The following is an 18,433-nucleotide window of genomic DNA, read 5'->3' as shown; positions in this document are numbered from 1 at the left end:
GAACTAAAACAGCCTTGCTGGGTAGCATTTCTGAGGTCATCTATGTTGGACTCTTTCATACTTTCACTACTACAAACTCCTCATTCCTAATATGTTAGCATCGAATTTATTGAAAACTTATAGATCTCAGTATGCAAAGCTAATGAAAATACTTAGATTTGTGCTAGAGAAGGGAAGAAGCTTTTTTCATTTGATTTTGCTTTTATTCAAGTAAGCATTTACTTGACATTAGCTATATACTAAGAATAGTATTGGGCCCTGGGGTTGTGAACATGAATAAAACATAGTCACTTTCCCTGAGAAGGTCATAATGTAGTATGGAACAGACATATGAACAAACAGTTACAATGTTATAAGATATTCATAATAAAAGTACAAACAAAGTGCTGTTAGAAGACTGAAGGAAAAACTGAAGAGTGGCTGGGAACATTTCCCCCATTTAATGCGTGCTATAAGATAATGAGACAAGAATGAATGGAACAACATGTTTTAAATTTTGGAAATGAGCATTTGGAAAATGGAAATAAAATAAAAATACCCTTTATAATAACCTTAAAGAGAGGTGTGAAAGAACTATACAGAGAAAATATGTAGCAAATATAAAATACTTTTCTTTGTAATTTATTAATTTCTTTCAAATAGAAATGCTTATTTAAAACAAAAATAATAGCAATCTGTTATGGGGTTTATAAAAAATGTATAAGTGAAATATATAACAACAATTGTTCAAAGGACCAGAGGAGAAAATTGAAATATACTATCGTAATTTTTTTAAACTATATGTGAAGTAGAATAATATTATTTGAAGCTAGATGACTTAAAATTAAAAACGCAGGTTGTAAACTCTAGTACAACTACTAAAAAAAAAAGTATAACTAGTAAGCTTTTGGATAAAATAAAATGGAAAACAAAAAGATAATTCTTCCTGGGGCGCCTGGGTGGCACAGCGGTTAAGCAACTGCCTTCGGCTCAGGGCGTGATCCTGGCGTTCTGGGATCGAGCCCCACATCAGGCTCCTCCGCTATGAGCCTGCTTCTTCCTCTCCCACTCTCCCTGCTTGTGTTCCCTCTCTCCCTGGCTGTCTCTATCTCTGTCGAATAAATAAATAAAATCTTTACAAAAAAAAAAAAAAGATAATTCTTCCAAAAAAGGCTGAGAATGGGGAAAAATAGAATAAAGAATACAAGGGTGGAATATGAAACAAATAGTAGAGTGGTAGGCTTGATCTCAGCAATATTCATATTCATTTTAAATGCGGATGGACTAAATACATCTATTAAAAGACAAAGATCATCAGGATCTCCTCACTTCTATTCAACATTGTACTGGAGAAGGCAATTAGGCAAGGAAAAGCAGATTGGAAAGGAAAAAGGAAAAACTGTCTTCACTTGAAGACAACTTTTCTGTGTATACTGAAAATCCTAAACAACCTATAAAATATTTACTAGATTTAATAAATGAATTTAGTGGTGTGGTAGAATGCAAGGTCATTTACAAAAACTAACATTATTTTTAAAAATAAGGATTTGCAAAATGGAAATTAAAATATATACCTTTTACATTGGCATCAAAAATATAAATGCTAAAGAATAAACTTAAAGAAAATATACAAGGTCTATACACTGCAAACTATAAAACATTCCTGAGATAAATTAGAACTAAAATAAATGGGCAAATATACTATAATTATGGATAAAAGCACCCAATATTGTTACTCTTTCTTCCCAATATGACCTATAGCTCTAGTACATTCTCAATAAAATTCCAGAAAGTTTTAAAAAAAATTTTGAGATGTCAGGCTGATTTTAAAGTTCATGTAGAAATGCAAAGACCTAGAAGTCTCTCCCAAATAAAAAGAAGAAAAAAATTTGGAGGACTTACCTAATTTGAAGAACTTACTATAAAGTTCAGTAATCAAAATGGATGATATTGGGACAAATAGAGATAATAGTCAATGGAACAGAACAGAGTCCTGAAATAGATCCACACTTGTACAGTCAATTGATTTTTTTGGCCAATGGAACAAGGCAACTCAATATGGAAAGTCTTATGACCACGGATACTTGAACAACTGGCTATTTATAAGGAGAAAAATGAACCTCAATGTATACCTTAATAGATAATCACATCATAGATTAAAATTAGTTGGAGGTGGATCATATTCCTGGAGGTGAAGTTAACAATGTAAAGCTTCAAGAAGAAAATGTGGAAGAATATCTTTGTGAACTTGGTGTTGACAAAGATCCCTTGATAGAATCAAGAAAGCATTATTAGTAAAAGAAAAATAAATGATAACATAAATTTCATAAAAATTAAATATTACTCACTAACACAGCATTTCTAAGTTCAATATGCAAGCTACAGACTGAAAGAAAATATTCATAATATGTATATCTGACAGACAACTTTTATCTGAAATAAATGAAAAATTTCTGTAATGTAATAAAAAGACAGATAACCTCCTCCCCCTACCCACAGTCTACCACCAATGTGCAAGACTTGAAAAGGCATTTCACAAAAGACAATAAATAAATGGCCAATAAACACATGAAAATAAGCTCAACATCATTAGCAATCAAGGAAATAAAAAATGAAACCATAACAAAATATTAAATGCCCATTAGAATAATTAAAATTTAGAAAACTGATAACACCAAATGTTGATTGACAAGGATGTAAAACGACTGAATTTTCATACATTGCTGCAGGGGGTTGATAATGTGCCTGGCAGTTTTTCATAAATTAAACATATTCCTAATCTTATGATCCAACAATTTTTTCTCTTGGTACTTTTCCTGAGAGGAATGAAAAAATATATGTACATATGTATTCATAGCAGAATTACTAATAATATTAAAAAAATAGAGGCACCTCAAATGCCCTAAAGCAGAATGGATAAGCACACAGTGATGCATTAAACTGAACCATAAAATGAACAATTCCTAAAATTTATGCTAACGTGGCTGAATTCTAATAGCATAATGCTGAGCAAAAGAAGCCCAACAAAAGAGAGTACATGCTGTATGGTTTCATTGATATGAGTTCTAGGGCAAGAAAAACTAATTTACAGTGAAAGAAGTTAGAACATTGTTTGCCTGGGGAGTAGGGAATATTGTCTAGAAAAGAGCACAGGGGTTTTCAGACTATTTTTTATCTTTATTGAAATGTGAGTTACATGGATATGTGCATTTGTCAAAACTCATCAACCTGTACACTTAAGAACTGTTCATTTTGCTATGTGTAAATTAAACCTGAATTAAAACTAAATTTAAAATTTTTTAAAAAGTAGAGGTAATTGGCAAAAATGAAACATAAATATCATGGAAATCTCATGGATACAATAAAATAATCACAGACTAAAAATTGAGAAGTAGGTTGTTTTATTTTTTACTTTCAAACTATATTTTAGTAATTATTTTATGGGGTGGTTTAGGTTTACCTTCTTATATAACAAAAGTCTAGAAGTAGAAAAGTTTCAGGATTTCTCAATTCAGTAGTTTAATGTTACCATCAAGCACAGTTTCTTCTATCTTCCTGCTTTACACCTCTTGGCATTTCTCTTCAAGATCATTTCCCATTAATGGCTATTACGAATGTTTTGGTTCCAGGCATTTGTGCCTTTGTACAATGCCCAGCAAAAGAATAAACGACCACTAGTTCTTTGTGTCACTTGAGAGTAATCAAACCTGCCCTTTACTCCGTAGGGAGATACCATCTCTCTCTTCCAAGACTGTTTGCTAATTAATTATCCTTGAGAAGGTGTTCTGGAATAAAAACAGCCAGTGCTTCTGTTTGCAAGACATGCAGAAATGTGCAAGACCTAATTAGGGAATTGTCTTTCAACAGGGGTGTGCTTCCTCCCCACCCTTCGCCTCCTATACTTATGATGCATGATCTATTGTCTCAGCATGATTTAATGCATAGTTTCTTCTTTCCCCAAATATCTAAAATGCAGACTTTAACATAATTAGGCTTCCATGTATGTATGTGTCTGTTTTGGCTCTTTATTAATTTATAAGTCTATCTTTGCATCAATCCTATATACATTTACTTCAGCTTTCTACACTCCTAACCTCCACAGACAAACACCTACTTTGCTCTTCTTCAGGAATGTCTTGTGTGTTCTTGCCCTTTCATTCTTTCTTAAATTTAAAAAATCTGCCAAATTCCTATGTATTTTTTCTTGCAATTCAGACCTTCCTCCTGGGATTGTGTTGCTAGCTCTCCTAAAGTGTGTTTAAAACCCCCCCCTACTGGGCCGCCTGGGTGGCACAGCGGTTAAGCATCTGCCTTCGGCTCAGGGCGTGATCCCGGAGTTATGGGATCGAGCCCCACATCAGGCTCCTCCGCTAGGAGCCTGCTTCTTCCTCTCCCACTCCCCCTGCTTGTGTTCCCTCTCTAGCTGGCTGTCTCTATCCTGTCGAATAAATAAATAAAATCTTAAAAAAAAAAAAACTTCCCCTATTGAACAAACTGAGAGTTGCTGGAGGGGAGGTGGATGGTGGGGGATGGGCTAACTGGGTAATGGGGATTAAGGAGGGCACTTATTGGGATGAGCACTGGGTGTTATACGTAAGTGATGAATCACTAAATGCTACTCCTGCAACCAACACTACACTAGATGTTAATTAACTTGATTTTAACTTAGGGAAAAAAAAACTGCAACCATTGTGAATGTACCTCATCAAATAAATAGAACAAACAAACAAACATCCTCTGTTAAGCTTGGTGTCGCTGTCTTCAATGTGACCTCCCACCATAGATAGGTTCTAAGCTTTGTTTCCTGGACTCTACGTGCTACTCTTTAAAGACTGAAGTTCTCATCTTCAGACATCAGCAGATGGCCTGGGGACAAGTGACAGCTTCAGCTCATTTACTTCTCTGCATGAACTCTTTCACATTGTTTTCAGCCTCTCAGAATTTTTCCTTCCTTCCTTCCATCCTTCCTTCCTTCCTTCCTTCCTTCCTTCCTTCCTTCCTTCCTTCCTTCCTTCCTTCCGGCAGTTCGGTTATGCATTAAGAAATATATTTTGTATATTTCATCTAACTTTTTTAGGAGTTTTACGCTGAGAGTAGTTTTCAGGATATCTAATCATTTATATTGTCAGAAACAGAAGTCTTGTGTCAATTGTCGTTTTAAAGTTGTTTAACTCAGAATTATGTCTTGCACACAATAAACATTCGGTAGAGTGTGCCTGATTGAACTGAAAAAGGTTTCAGTTGGTTTTCTCCGATGCTGCTTCATCATACTCAAATAACACAGTACCTAATTTGGCATCACCACCATTACATGATTTTATCCTCTCCTTAAAAAGTTATTGATTTTATCCTCTCCTTTGCAAAATTATAAAATATTTCAAACATATCGAAAATAATATAATTGAAATTTTTGTACTTAACTACCAAGATTAAATTGATGTTAACACAGTGCCCATTTTTTTTAGTCTTGGTTTTATGATTATATAACAAATCAATGTGCATAATTTTGTATATCTAAAAATTTTGTAGTAATAATACAGTGATCTTCATACCCCTTTGAAACATGCTTTTCCTCCACTCAGCATCATATTTGAAAAATTTATCTATGCTGATATCTTAAGCTCAAATTCAGTTATTCCACATCTTGTATATAATTCTGTTATCCATTACAGTTTATTTAGAAATCCCTTTATTCTATGATAAACATCCTTACATATATGCTCTTGAGCATATGTTTGAGGTTTTCAAAGTCAGATGCCTAGAACTGAAAGTGCTATATAATAGGGTGTTCTAAACTTTAACTTATTAAGTATATCCAGTTCCTTATATCTAATCTTTATGATTGTGGTCATATTAATCATTATAAAAATAGGACATTTTACCTTATTTTATTATATAGTGTTTATGATTTATGAAAAGTACCTAGCACCAGTCAGGATACAGATTATGCTGAATATATGTTATGCATGACACCTTGTGTTTAATTCAAATTATATTAAAGTTTATACTATTAAATAATGAACAATCAGGTGATTTGCAAATTCATGCCCCCCCCCCTTTTTCTATAGGTATTTATGAGCCTCCATTTATTGTACTACTGCAGTGAACCAACCTTGGATGTGAAAATTGCCTTTTGTCAGGTGTGTGTTCCTTACAGGTAAAACAAGGTACAGTATATTCCCTTGTATTTCCATTTTGCCATTTCAGCTTACATATGTTCCACATCACGTTAGTATTTATGTAGTAGTAAAAATAACTTGGGAATTAGAAGTGGATAGTTCAATGTTTTTTCCCTCCCTGTTCACTTAAGTTAACATGGGAATGAAAATAATTCTTTTTTAATGATTATAAATTAATCACTATGTAAAGTGATTTCTTACTAGATTTTATTTATACTTAATGTCATTAATATATCTTTCCTAATACTTGAAATGTGGCTTGAATCATCAAAATAGCTAAAGTCTGTATTATTGTTTCTCATCGTAAGGACTGATGAGTCCTCTGTAGCAGACCTCCAATATCCACAGATAATACCATGCGGGGGTTGCTCAGTTTGTTTTTTGATGCTGGTTGCTAACCGGTAGTCAGTAAAAGGGTAAACAACAATAACAGCAAATAAAGGTGTATTTAACCTACAGTGAACCATAGTAAGAAGGTACTGTGCACGGACCAGATAAGAGTCTGCTCTCCTGTATTCATACATATTCTATTCTTAAGAAAGAGGCTGCCTAGGGAGCTTATTCCTACTACAGATATGTTTAGGGTAGTCCTAACTTCAGCCTATTGTTGTGATACAATTAATAGTGCTCCCTTTTACTCTCAGGATTGTTCTTTGGATAATATATTTTAGTAATTTTATTCATGCTCTAAGCAAAAAGCAATTCGGTATTTCTGTAATGATTTTCGTTGTTATCTTCTCATTGAGCTGTGCAGTAAACAGGGAGTGACATGCATTCTCTGAAACAAGGTTTAAAAAATAACTCTGCACCTTCTATTATTTTAAAATAATCTTTCTGTTTCTGGAAGTAATATGTGCTTGTTACAGAAAATGTGAAAAAATATAAAGGGAAACAAACATTGGTAAATCTCTAAGCATCAATAGAATTTCTATGGGAGAGTAAAATGTGTTATATGCTATGAATAGGATTTACTGATCTGATCTGCCTGAACTTCTTGAGCTCTAAATGTCATAGTGCTGGAAGCCTCAGGCACTTAAATAACTTCTCTTCTGTAATAAGAATTCTGGAACTGGACAGCTTTGGTTAGAAACTCCAGAGTCTATTACTTATTAGCCATTTACCTGTGACCTTGGGCAAGTTACTTAACCTCTCTGTGCTTTAGTTTCTAAATTTGTAAAAAGAGGAGAATAACAGTACCTACTTTCTAGGGTTATGAGAATTAAATGAGTTAATTGCTCTTGCAGAGCAATGAGAACAGTGCTGGAATATGTGTTTATTAAATAGCTGAATAAATTTTAAATAAATTTACATTCATTCTTCTGGTGCTCCAACTGAGTCCCTGTTTTAAGTATTATCAGTATGTTAACTACTTCCATAGGTTTATCTCCAACCCAAATCTCTTCCCAAAATCAGACCATGCCCAACTACTTGTTCTTTGTCTTTGCTTAGATGTCTAATAGGCATATCAAACTCTGCATATGCTGAACCAAATTCCTGATCTTTCCTCCAAAATTACTGTAATTCAGTAAATGCTAAAGTCACCTTTCCCAGTTGCTTAGAAGAAAATCTTCGGAATCCTCTTTTGGGCAGCACTTCACATTCAATTTGTCAGCAAATACTGTTGTCTCTACATTCAAAATATATCTGAAATCTCACCACTTCCCAACATTCTCTCCACTACCACTTTGATCCAACTTACTATTACCTCTTGCCTGGGTTATGCAGAGTTTCCACATTTGCTCATTCCCAAATTGTTTACTCTCAAACATCAATGAGAATAATACTTTGAAAAGTGTAAGTGAGATCATGTCACTCCTTGGCTAAAACCAAAACAAAACAGAAAAACCTTTCAATGTCTTCCCATTTCACTGATGGTAAAAACCAAAATTCTTAAAATAAATACCCAAGCCTTTGCCACGTGCCACCTAGAGCTCCCCTCCCTGAAATGCTCTTCCTTTATTGTCCTCTTGGCCCACTCCTCCACCCCATCAGGGCTTTCTCAAATGTTATTTTTCAAGGGAATCTTTCCTGACTATCCCATTTAAATTTGCCCCTTCCTACGTATACTTCCTACCCAACTTCCCAGCCTTTCTTTTTTTTCCCTCTGTAACACTTTTTGGTAGCTGATATACCATATATGTGACTAATAATTTGCTTCTCTCTCTCTACTACAATGCATTTTTCACATGGGCAGGAGTCAACTCACCAGGCTCACAAAAGTTGATTGTGCCCCTCTCCCCCAACTCAAAGTTCAGTGATGTGAGGTTGGTAGATGGAAGCCTGTTATTACAGGAACAGGTACATTATGTAAAGAAGCAATTACTACAGTAAGTCTCCTCCATTGCTGCAGTTGTTGAACATTTACCCAGCACACTGTTGGAATTTTCTCTCTTTTGCATGTGGCATGGCGTGGGCTCTCACTGAGTATTTGCGTAATGAATCAATGAATGATATAAGTTTGGTTGAGGTAATCAGTTGCACCTGTTACTGTGCTTTAGTTGAAAGGAGCAGGACTGAATTTCTGGGTAGAATATCTGGGCCCTACCATTTGCAAGCAATGTGACTGTGTGCTATTTCATGAGCTGCCATGAGCTTATCTGTTTACTATGGGCATTAACACTTATAAAACAAACCACGAACCAACAAAAAACTAATTTATGTTTTACATACTTCAAGATTAAATCTTAACTTTAAAAATTATCAATAAAAAAGATCTTAAGACGTATGCTTTATTTTTTAATCCAGAGTCTTTTTGTAGGTTGAAGTTATTTTTTAAATCAGCTCCCAACATTTGGGTATAGATGCAGAATGTCTATTTCTAGTAAGACTTCTTTGAAAACAAAGGAATAAAGAGAAGTGAATCATGAACTTTATTAATGACTCTGAATATTTTTTTGCTTACTATGAGCTTTTGGTATCCAGATACATGCATATTCTATAACTTCAAAATCTAAAAATATTATAGCAAGCAGAATGTTGCTGGTCATGACTCAGAGCATTTTATTTACTTTCCATGTAGAATTTTCATTTGATAATGTTTATTTATTTATTTTTCTTTTCTGTACCTCTGTGCCTGCTTTATTTCTCTAGCAATTTAGAGAAAAGAGTGTATTCATTTTTGGAGGCAGAGTTATCTACTGAGGTTCACTTTCAAACTATGTTTTTTGGAAACTTCTTATTTCATGAGACATCTCACACATTCTTGGTATGCTATGGTGTTTACCCTGATCACCAGCAGGGTTAGGTTGCTCCCAGCTTCTTGCCAGACAGACAATGCACAAAGACAGGTGATCGAGTATATTCAGAATCCAGGTCTCTTGAGGCTTAGTGTGTGGCTTTTTATATTATGTCATATGTCCAATCTTTTCATCTCTTATCAATAAGAAGTTACAGAGAATATAGAGAACAAACTTGCCCAGATAGTTCTTTATCAACAGGAAATATGTACATTATTTGTAATAGTGTTGACCTTATTTTTTAGTTGAATTACTTAGCTACTCCTATTAAATTTTTTTTTTAATATTCCAACAAGCAGCTTTTGTAGGCAAGAGGTCTCTCATTATATTATGGGGAGAAATTTGTCTGTGTAACGTTAGACAATAAAAGAATAATCTTTAGTTTGGACTGGTATGAATCCTTTGCAAAAATGTAGACTGACAGGGAATTGAAAGTGCAAACACTCTGCATCTCCCTGAGAAACAGGTAAGCCTTCTTAGCTTTCCTTTCTCAATTGAATGGAGAATTACAGAGCTGTTTAACTTCACTTTTCCAAATTGAAAAAAGAAATCTGTAAAAGTGCTATTTTTGGAACTCTGTTGTACTGAACAGATGAGTCAGTATTTTAACCAAGGAATATATACACACAGAAATGCGTGTTGGAAACCACATGCATGTCTATGGGTATCTACAGCATTTATCACATCCTGACGTACATTACCATTAGTTGGACAGGTTTGTATCTTTCCCTCACCAGCCATGGTGACTGAGTGCCTCAGGGACAGGACCAGGGCATCCTCATCTCTGATTTCCAAGTCCAGAAACCTACCTTAATTCCGTAAATGTGCAATAAATGCCTTTTGAATACAAGAGGGTAAATAAAAACTTAATAGAGAAACACCACTTCCCGAGTAGAAATTTGTTTACTTTGTTTTCAAAATCAAGTCAATTTCTCAACATCTTAACATTTTATAAGTGTACATTAATAGATCTAATTGCATTTAGGTTATTTTGCTATCACAAATTAGTGTTAACCTAACATTTATCTAAACGTAATTAACTTGTTGTCCTCTCTAAATGTTTACTGATGCTTGAGTTGGTCATGAATCATTTAAAATGATTTCTTAATTTTGGATTTTCACAGAGGGTTCAAATTAATGAATTGAGAATTATATATGTAAGTAAACTAGAAATAAAGAGACAGAATCCATTGAGGTTCTGTTTGGCTCTGACACAGAAACTTTTTCTGCCTCCTTACATTTTCTATGCAAGGAGATATCTATGTATTGACTGATTGATTACTGATTGATTCCACCATTTATGTATTCAATACATCTTTACTGAGTACCTATGATACAAGCCTGCAACTTGTAAAAACTAGGGATGCAGGATGAATTATCATTCATTACTGTTCTCAAAGAACACACTGTCTAGTCTAAAGGACGATAGAGAGTGGCTGGGCTTATAATCTTGAAAACCTGTTCCTCTTTGTGTTAAAGACCTCGGCAACAGCCATGTGCTAAACAATGAGTCAGAAAAAAACCCCCAAAACTCAATAGTTATCAAAGAAGACTTTATTAAGATTTTGCTTCATTTAATCTTCACAACACTATTAATTATCGAAGGCATAATCCAATTACATTTTATCCTAGAGTTGGAAATCTCAACTATTATACTACAAGGTCTTTCCCTAGTCCTGTTATGAACTTTTTGAAATCTTCTATTGGTGTACAGTGTTTTCATGGAAGCGAGTAGCAGTTAAGTATAACAAGAACTGACATACTATGATTAAATGCAAAGAAGCCTAAGATCAATTGGTCCTCAGTAGGAAAAAGAAAAACACTTTTATATAAACTCCAAGAGATGTTTGTAATATATAAAGTCTAAAATATTACTGAGGATATGACAAAAATAGTTTCATTTTGAAGTTATTATTGTCAAATTGTTCTTCAGTGCCTTTTGAGTTCTTACTATTTTTTGGTTTAAACCTTATTAGGTAAGATAGCCAAGACTAAGCATGTTGAATTTTTTTTCTAGTTAAGACAGTGTTTTTTTAAATAAACAAAATATTACTAGATGACTTGACTAGTTAATTGAATTTTATTTTGTTACTCAAATGTCTGGATAATAAAAGCATTATGTGTATACATGTAATAATTTTCTTAGCCACTGATGATGGCTGTTCTAAATAGAGGAAAACTTACTCTTTTAACAAAATTGCCGATCACTTCTGATTTATTATTTTTTAGTGTTCAGATGTTTTCCTCTTTTGATCTTTAGAAATTTCAGGCTGTTAGCAAATATTTTATGGGCTGCATTCACTTTTTAGAGTTTTTTTATAAACCTGGAAATAAATAAACCAGGGAACTCCGAAAGATAGGTATTCTAGAATGCCCGCGGAATTATTTAGTTTTAAGTGATATGTTCAGATCACATCACCTAGGACATTTAAAAAAATGTCATGAAACCTGATGCCAGGGTTATATGGTTAAAAAAACAAACAGTTCTTTGCGTTTAAGGCATACTGAATTTAAAGTAACTTGATTTGCCCAACTTTATCTCATTTGATAGGTCTATGGTGTTTCTGTTTCAAAGACAATGAAACTATCTGGTTAAAATTTTTACACTTCATCAGATGGCCATCTGAGATGGAAAGAAGACTTTTATACCAATATTAGGGGAATAGAACAACAAATGAAAAGATATTTTGATGGGGCAAGGCAAAGGAAAACCTATGTAATCTAACAGGGAAACTGAAAAATATTTTTGGTGGTCTGTGAAATAAATGGCATTGTTTGTATATTTTAGATTTGGGGGGAGATTGTCTGCCACCTCAAAACACTGACTTAGACACTGACTTCCTATAAATATGGATTAAGGGAATCAGTAGATTGAGCATGGATATATTTGAGGTTCTTGGTATTTTGTAAATGGATGGCTATGATTTTGAGATATAAACTGATAAACCTTTTCTTTATTATTTTAGTTTTTCATGTAACAAGGAAAGAAAATTTTTACCTTAGTTTCTCTTTTTTAAGATTTTTTATTTATTTACTAGACAGAGAGCATGAGAGAGAGAGCAAGCAAGAGCACAAGCAGGGGGAGCAGCAGGCAGAGGGAGAAGAAGGCTCCCCACTGAGCAGGGAGCCCAATGCAGAACTTGATCCCAGGACCTTGGGATCATGACCTGAGCTGAAGGCAGCTGCTTAACCAACAAAGCCACCCAGGCATCCCTTAGTTTCTCCTTTTAAGGGGTTTCTTCTCCTGTGTGTTATTCGAGGAAACCCAACTCTGACTTTCTTCTATATCTGCTTTTATACATTGCATTTAATTTTGCGTACATTTAAAAAAAATCCCAACATATATGCTTTAGTGCATGGACTGTCCATAGGTAAATTATTAAAGACATAGCAAACATTATTGTAAAAACATGGTATATCCTGAATCATGAAATAAATCATTAAGTTAGCTATACTGTCAGGATAACTAACAACCCTATTTTTATGAATGAATGTTTCATGATGTTTGATAATAGTTTTTTTCCATATGTCCACACATGACAATGGCTGCAGCAAATTTCAAAAGAGTAAATTTAACGTTATATTTGTGTCTTATATCTTGGGCAGTTTTTTTCCCTAATGATTTATTAAATAATTATTTGAGTTAATGAATAGATTCAGTTATGCTACAAAGATTAACAAAAAAATGTAAGGGTCTTAAGATTTGGTTCTATAATGATGAACTTTCCTCTACTGGTTGATTGTGGATATGTGTTTGGTTTTCTTGAGGCACAAAAAAGGTTGAACTTGATTTCTTGTTGAATGATCTTAACCTAATATAGATGTAGCTTAGTACTACAAGTTCAGCTATGGTTGAAGTATTAATCAAATTAAATGAAGTTATTACCTATATCTTTAAAAATATTTGTACCGTAAAATATCACAGAAGTATCTGTGGTTTTCAGTGTATGGTAAATCATGCTCGGCAAGAAACACGTCAATGTGTGGATTCTGTTCTGATCTATATAGTGTTCTTAAGTAGTCAACTAATTCCTTAAATGCACTATTTTAATTCTATGTGAGACTTTAGAAAATGCATTAAGGGATAATTTTGCTTTTCAGTACAGGTATTATCTGAGGTTGGGGTGTATGATAAACAAAGGCTGAATTTTTCAGTAGGTTAAGAAGAATAATGTTAACATCGATCATGAGTTCTAAAGCCAGTTCCAATCTGGAATGTGTCGTTCAACTCTTCCTTTGTTCATCTTCTCTAAAGGTGAATATTTATTTGGTTATATATTCTATACATCTCTAAATCATTCCAAAATGTTAAAGCAGTTACAAAAGCACATATTCAAAGAGGTGAAAACCCAGACTTTGGAGAACACAGAACTGCTAAACTTTGGTACTGATTAGATCTTTTTATAGTTTTGCAATGAGAGACTCAGGATCATTTGGATTTAAGAATGCTGCTCTTTGCACTGGGTATTATATAAGACTAATGAATCACAGACCTGTACCCCTGAAACAAATAATACATTATATGTTAATTATTGAATTTAAATTTTAAAAAAGATAAAAGGATAAAAAAAGAATACTGCTCTTTGTTGTATATATGAAAACAGGGTTCTAGTGTCCGTTTTTAAATATATCATTTGATAAACTCTAATTTCCTCTTCTAAAGAATACAAAAAATTGTTTTATAGATAAGTCAGTGAAATTTAGATAACTTGCAAACATTTTGACTCCTAAATGACTTTCTACTCTCCTTATGAGGGAATATAACTTCTTACTCCTACCCTGAGAAAGAATTTCTTTACAAATGAGCTATTATTTATTAACCTGGAGAATTTTTCCTGTCTTGCTTTATTAATACCACTTATTATTGCCTATTTTAGACTTCTTTTTTCTTTATTGTAGACAAAATGGAAATATGTAAGTAAGAAATGTAGAATTCAGTGTGATTAGTTTAGTAGGTTAGATCACAGTGATAATAAAGTCAGTATTCCAAGTTTGATCCTGTAAGGAAGAATTTAATATTAAGCTCTTTGAGGATAGGAACTTTCTATTCTTGGTGGCTGGAACATTGCCTAACAGAATTGTAAGACCAAAATAAGTATTTGTTGAATGAAAAACATACTGCAATAATAGACCTCAAGTCTCAGTGACTTATCAGGGCAAAGGTTTATTTCTTCTTATACAAAGTCTAGTCCAGGTTAGCACAGGTGACTCAGGAATTTTGGTTTCTGCCACCTTGTGACTCAGGAATTTAGGTTCTTGCCATCTTGTGCTGTGCCAACTAAGACACCAGAGTGTGGAAAAAGGTGGATTCTGGTGGCACATCCCCTAAATGCCCCTGCATTAACTAACACCTGCCATTTCTACCGTAGTTCATGGGCCAGAACTCATCACGTGGCCCTAACAGAACTACAGGGAAGGCTGGGAAATGTGGTGGAGCACGTGAATATTCATAGAATACCGTTTTTGCCACAAATGAAAATACAGAAAAATATTTTATTACCTGACCGTTCTGAACCCTGTTGGTTATACATTAACTGTGTAGCAATATCATAGTGTCTTGGGATTGTACTACAGTTCAAGCCAACTTTTTGTTAAAAACATTCTTAAACTGCTAATTAGCTATGTGTCTTTAAATGTTATCTAACTTCTCAATAATAATTATAGTAGTAGTAGTAATAATAATAATAATAATAAACTTTGTTGAGGGTTTTTTTTATAAGCTTATACCACACTGAGAGCTTTACATAGATTATCTCATTTAACCTTCTCACTAAAGAAAAGAAGTAGATTATTGCTGTCCTTCCATAAATAAGTACAATGAGTGTAAAACTGTAAATAGCTTAACCAAGACCTTACAGTCAGGATTCTTAGATAAAAGCTGGCTTTTTACCCTTTGCTGAAGTTCTCAGTCTAGGATTTCTCAATTGCAAAATGAGAATATGAAGTCTTATGTGAAATGATTTATTATAATCCAGCACAGTGTCTGGTCCTAATACTAGCTTGGTGCATAGCAGGCATTGAAGCAGTAGTAGTTTTCTCCCTTTGCATAGAAATAACAGGAGGCAGAAGCCATGTTTGCTTTATTATTGATTACTGCTCTGTGCTTTTTCACGTCATTGAAAATAACGGTTAAACATAATTTAAGTCTTAAAGTTTTACTTCATTATTGATTTGTTATAAGCCATTGATTCCACAGAATATCCATCTTTGGGCAACCAATATAAAAGTCATATACATTTCAGGCCATAATCCTCCTTCTGGAGTAACTCTTTAAGAAACAAGAGTGGAGAAAATATGCTCCTGACAGAACAAAATTGAATCCTAAATATCCTTAAGTATTTTGTCTCAAATCTCCTCCTTTAAAACTCACATGTAATTTGATTCAGATTTAAAATGGATTGAACACATACCTTTTGCCATAATAAATGGAATAGGCGGCATAGTTTCTGACTTCCTGTAACAGTCTTGGAGTAGCATCCTGAAGCAACTCAATCTGTGGGTCATCACTATGAGAATGAATAGCTCAATATCATGTGTGCCAAAAGCACAATCATCACGTTTGGCAGATACTTTTTAGTATCCAAATGACAATACTAAAATAATATCCAAGAGATTGACCAGTTAATTTTCTGGAGATGCATTTTGTAGTGAATTTATCTTGGCTATCCTATTGAGATAGATCGATGTTATATCCATAGCATCTTCGATAGTGCCTGGCATACAGTAAGTGATCAATATATATTTAACAAATGAATGAAATCAGACCCTTTAAATTTCTAGGCAGTTCTGAAAGTCGAGCTTTCCCTCACCAACACTGTCTACTTCAACCCTGAATTATGTAATGTTCCATTAAATTCAAACTCCTTGCTAAGTTAGTTCATAAATGTAAGAGAAGGAGATGCCGTTAATTCATTTCTCTTGATTTTCTAAGCCCTATTCCTATAACTCACCTGATCATAAGAAAACCATATCATTGTTCTAAATTATTTTAGCTGACCTAGTGAATGGTTTAGTTAAAAAAAAAAAGAGCACATGTTTGGAGTTGAATAAATTTCAGTTTATATTAATTGACACCACTAATTAATGGTTGCAAGACTGTGAGACAATTAACAGCCACTGTATGCCACTTTCCTCACCTATAGTCAGTGTTAAATACAGTATTTAACAGAATGCAAAGTTCTGCTTTAGTAGGTAAGCAATTAAGACTGCTTCACCTTTCTTTCTCCCCTTGAATTATTGAGAACTGATGTCGTATAAATCATATGAAACATTTTTATGTCTTTAATTAAAAATATTATATCTACTGCCTGATGTTTGATTCCCAGAGTTATATGAAGAACTATTGAATATATTCTTCCTGAAGTTAAGTGCTAGAGAAATTTTATCTTTCCTGTGACCTGGTATGATATATTCTATGAGATTAATGAATCAAAACTTGCCACTCTTTGTGTTTTGTTGTTGTTGTCATTAATTTTTTCTTTTGGCTTGGTGGAAGAATGACACTGGTTTGTGCTCAAAACAATAGATATTCTTAACTTAAGCCATCTGATAAAACTGTCATCTCCCAGCCTGCTTTATTTGAGATCTGTTCCTAAACCTGGACTTAATGGTTTTATTGATCCCATATCTTTGATGGTGTTCTGCACAAATCAGAATATAAATAAAAAATTAATGAAAGAATAAAACAACTTGCTCGAGGTTTCACAGCAGTTAAGTACAGAACTAATCCAGGCCTGGTGCTATTTTCAGCTATATCATTCAAGAGAAACTAAGGAAGCTTAACCTCTAAAAATTTCTAAATCTAATGTCTCCTGCTCAGGAACTGACTAGTAGTAACGTAGGACAGTCATGCACAAATGAAAATGGGGAGGGAGTACTTGTCGCATATAGGTTATTAAATTTGAGAATAATGCAATCAAGGTTTTGGACACCTGCAGGATAGGATCAGTAATGTAGGATGTTTTTCTTCGCAACTCCATGCTATAGGCTAGCAGCTAACTGGTGATGGGGACTCATCGCACAAAGCCGTTTCTTACTGGTCTGCAGAACATGGAGTCTTTTCACAGAACAGATTATATTCAGACTTCCTCTCTAACAAACTGCCTACCAAACTGCCAGCAGCAATAACGGCTTCTTTTAATTTAGCTTTGAAATTTTTTGGCAGATGGGGGACAGGGAGGAAATTGGTTTGCTTTGAATTTTTGCAAAAAAAAAAATTCTCTTATATCCACATAGAAATAATTATTGATTCATTTAAACACGAGATTAATACTCACTGGAGAAATGAGTTATTTTAAAAAATAATGTGAATCAATAATAGAATAGACTATTCCAAACCTATAATTATTTTGAACCATATTGATTTTCATAAGTTACCACTGTGATGATTTATAATTTTTAAATATAATATTACTTATTTATAATTAACATAATTAATTTATTCTCTGGAAAGAGACTTTCCGTTTTGGTGAGCATTTATGAATACCTTTGGGTTTTAGTATAAGTTCAATATAAACTGATGATGGAATGTTTATTTTCATGAGCTAATTGAGAGAACATTAGTTGGATACTATATTATGCCTATGAGAGAGGGAAACACTTGCCCTGGGAATATGACATCTGGGCCTGCTAATGAGGTGCGGATACCAAAGAGGGCCACTGTGAAATTTTTGATACCACATCTTTTGTTTACTTGGTTTGACCTGCACTGCTTCTACTTTTTGCCTCTCCAACTAGCTCTCTTTAATTGTGATGTCTCATGTCTCTTACATCTACTATTTTCTAAAATAGTGGTTCTCTAAGTATAGAACTTGTTAGAAATATGAACTCTGGGCCTTACCTGAGTCCTATTGAATCAGAAACTTTCCAGTGGGGCTCAGCAATCTTTTTTTTTTTTTTTTTTACAAGCTCCTCAGGTAGTTCTGATCCATTTTAAAACTTCAGAATCTCTACCTCACACTATTAGCCAGGCATGCTCTCCCAATGTGAAGGTTTGGTTCTTCTCTTTTTGGGTTCAGCTCATCAGTTCTGTGACCTTTT

At 33.8% G+C, this 18,433-nt stretch overlaps 1 protein-coding gene across 14 annotated transcripts in view; it reads left to right on the top strand.

The window, feature by feature from the left end:
* Nucleotides 1–18,433, top strand: part of MAPK10 (mitogen-activated protein kinase 10) — a 531,796-nt gene that overhangs the window by 380,010 nt on the left and 133,353 nt on the right. For 10 of the 14 annotated variants that reach the window (XM_057309899.1, XM_057309893.1, XM_057309889.1 and 7 more), the window contains one exon: nucleotides 6,048–6,119. The exons of 1 other annotated variant lie outside the window; for it this stretch is intronic. In XM_057309899.1, coding sequence (XP_057165882.1) covers nucleotides 6,054–6,119 — 66 coding nt within the window. In that variant the 5' untranslated portion in view covers nucleotides 6,048–6,053. Of the gene's footprint in view, nucleotides 1–6,047; nucleotides 6,147–18,433 lie in introns of all 14 variants that reach the window. 3 more of the 14 variants (XM_057309894.1, XM_026509799.4, XM_057309895.1) reach the window with 2 other exon arrangements.

Source organism: Ursus arctos, unplaced genomic scaffold, assembly GCF_023065955.2.
Source record: "Ursus arctos isolate Adak ecotype North America unplaced genomic scaffold, UrsArc2.0 scaffold_9, whole genome shotgun sequence".
In the NCBI taxonomy this organism is placed as follows: Eukaryota; Metazoa; Chordata; class Mammalia; order Carnivora; family Ursidae; genus Ursus; species Ursus arctos.
The sequence above is the reverse complement of the archived record's forward strand: the minus strand, read 5'-3'. Positions and strand labels throughout refer to the sequence as shown.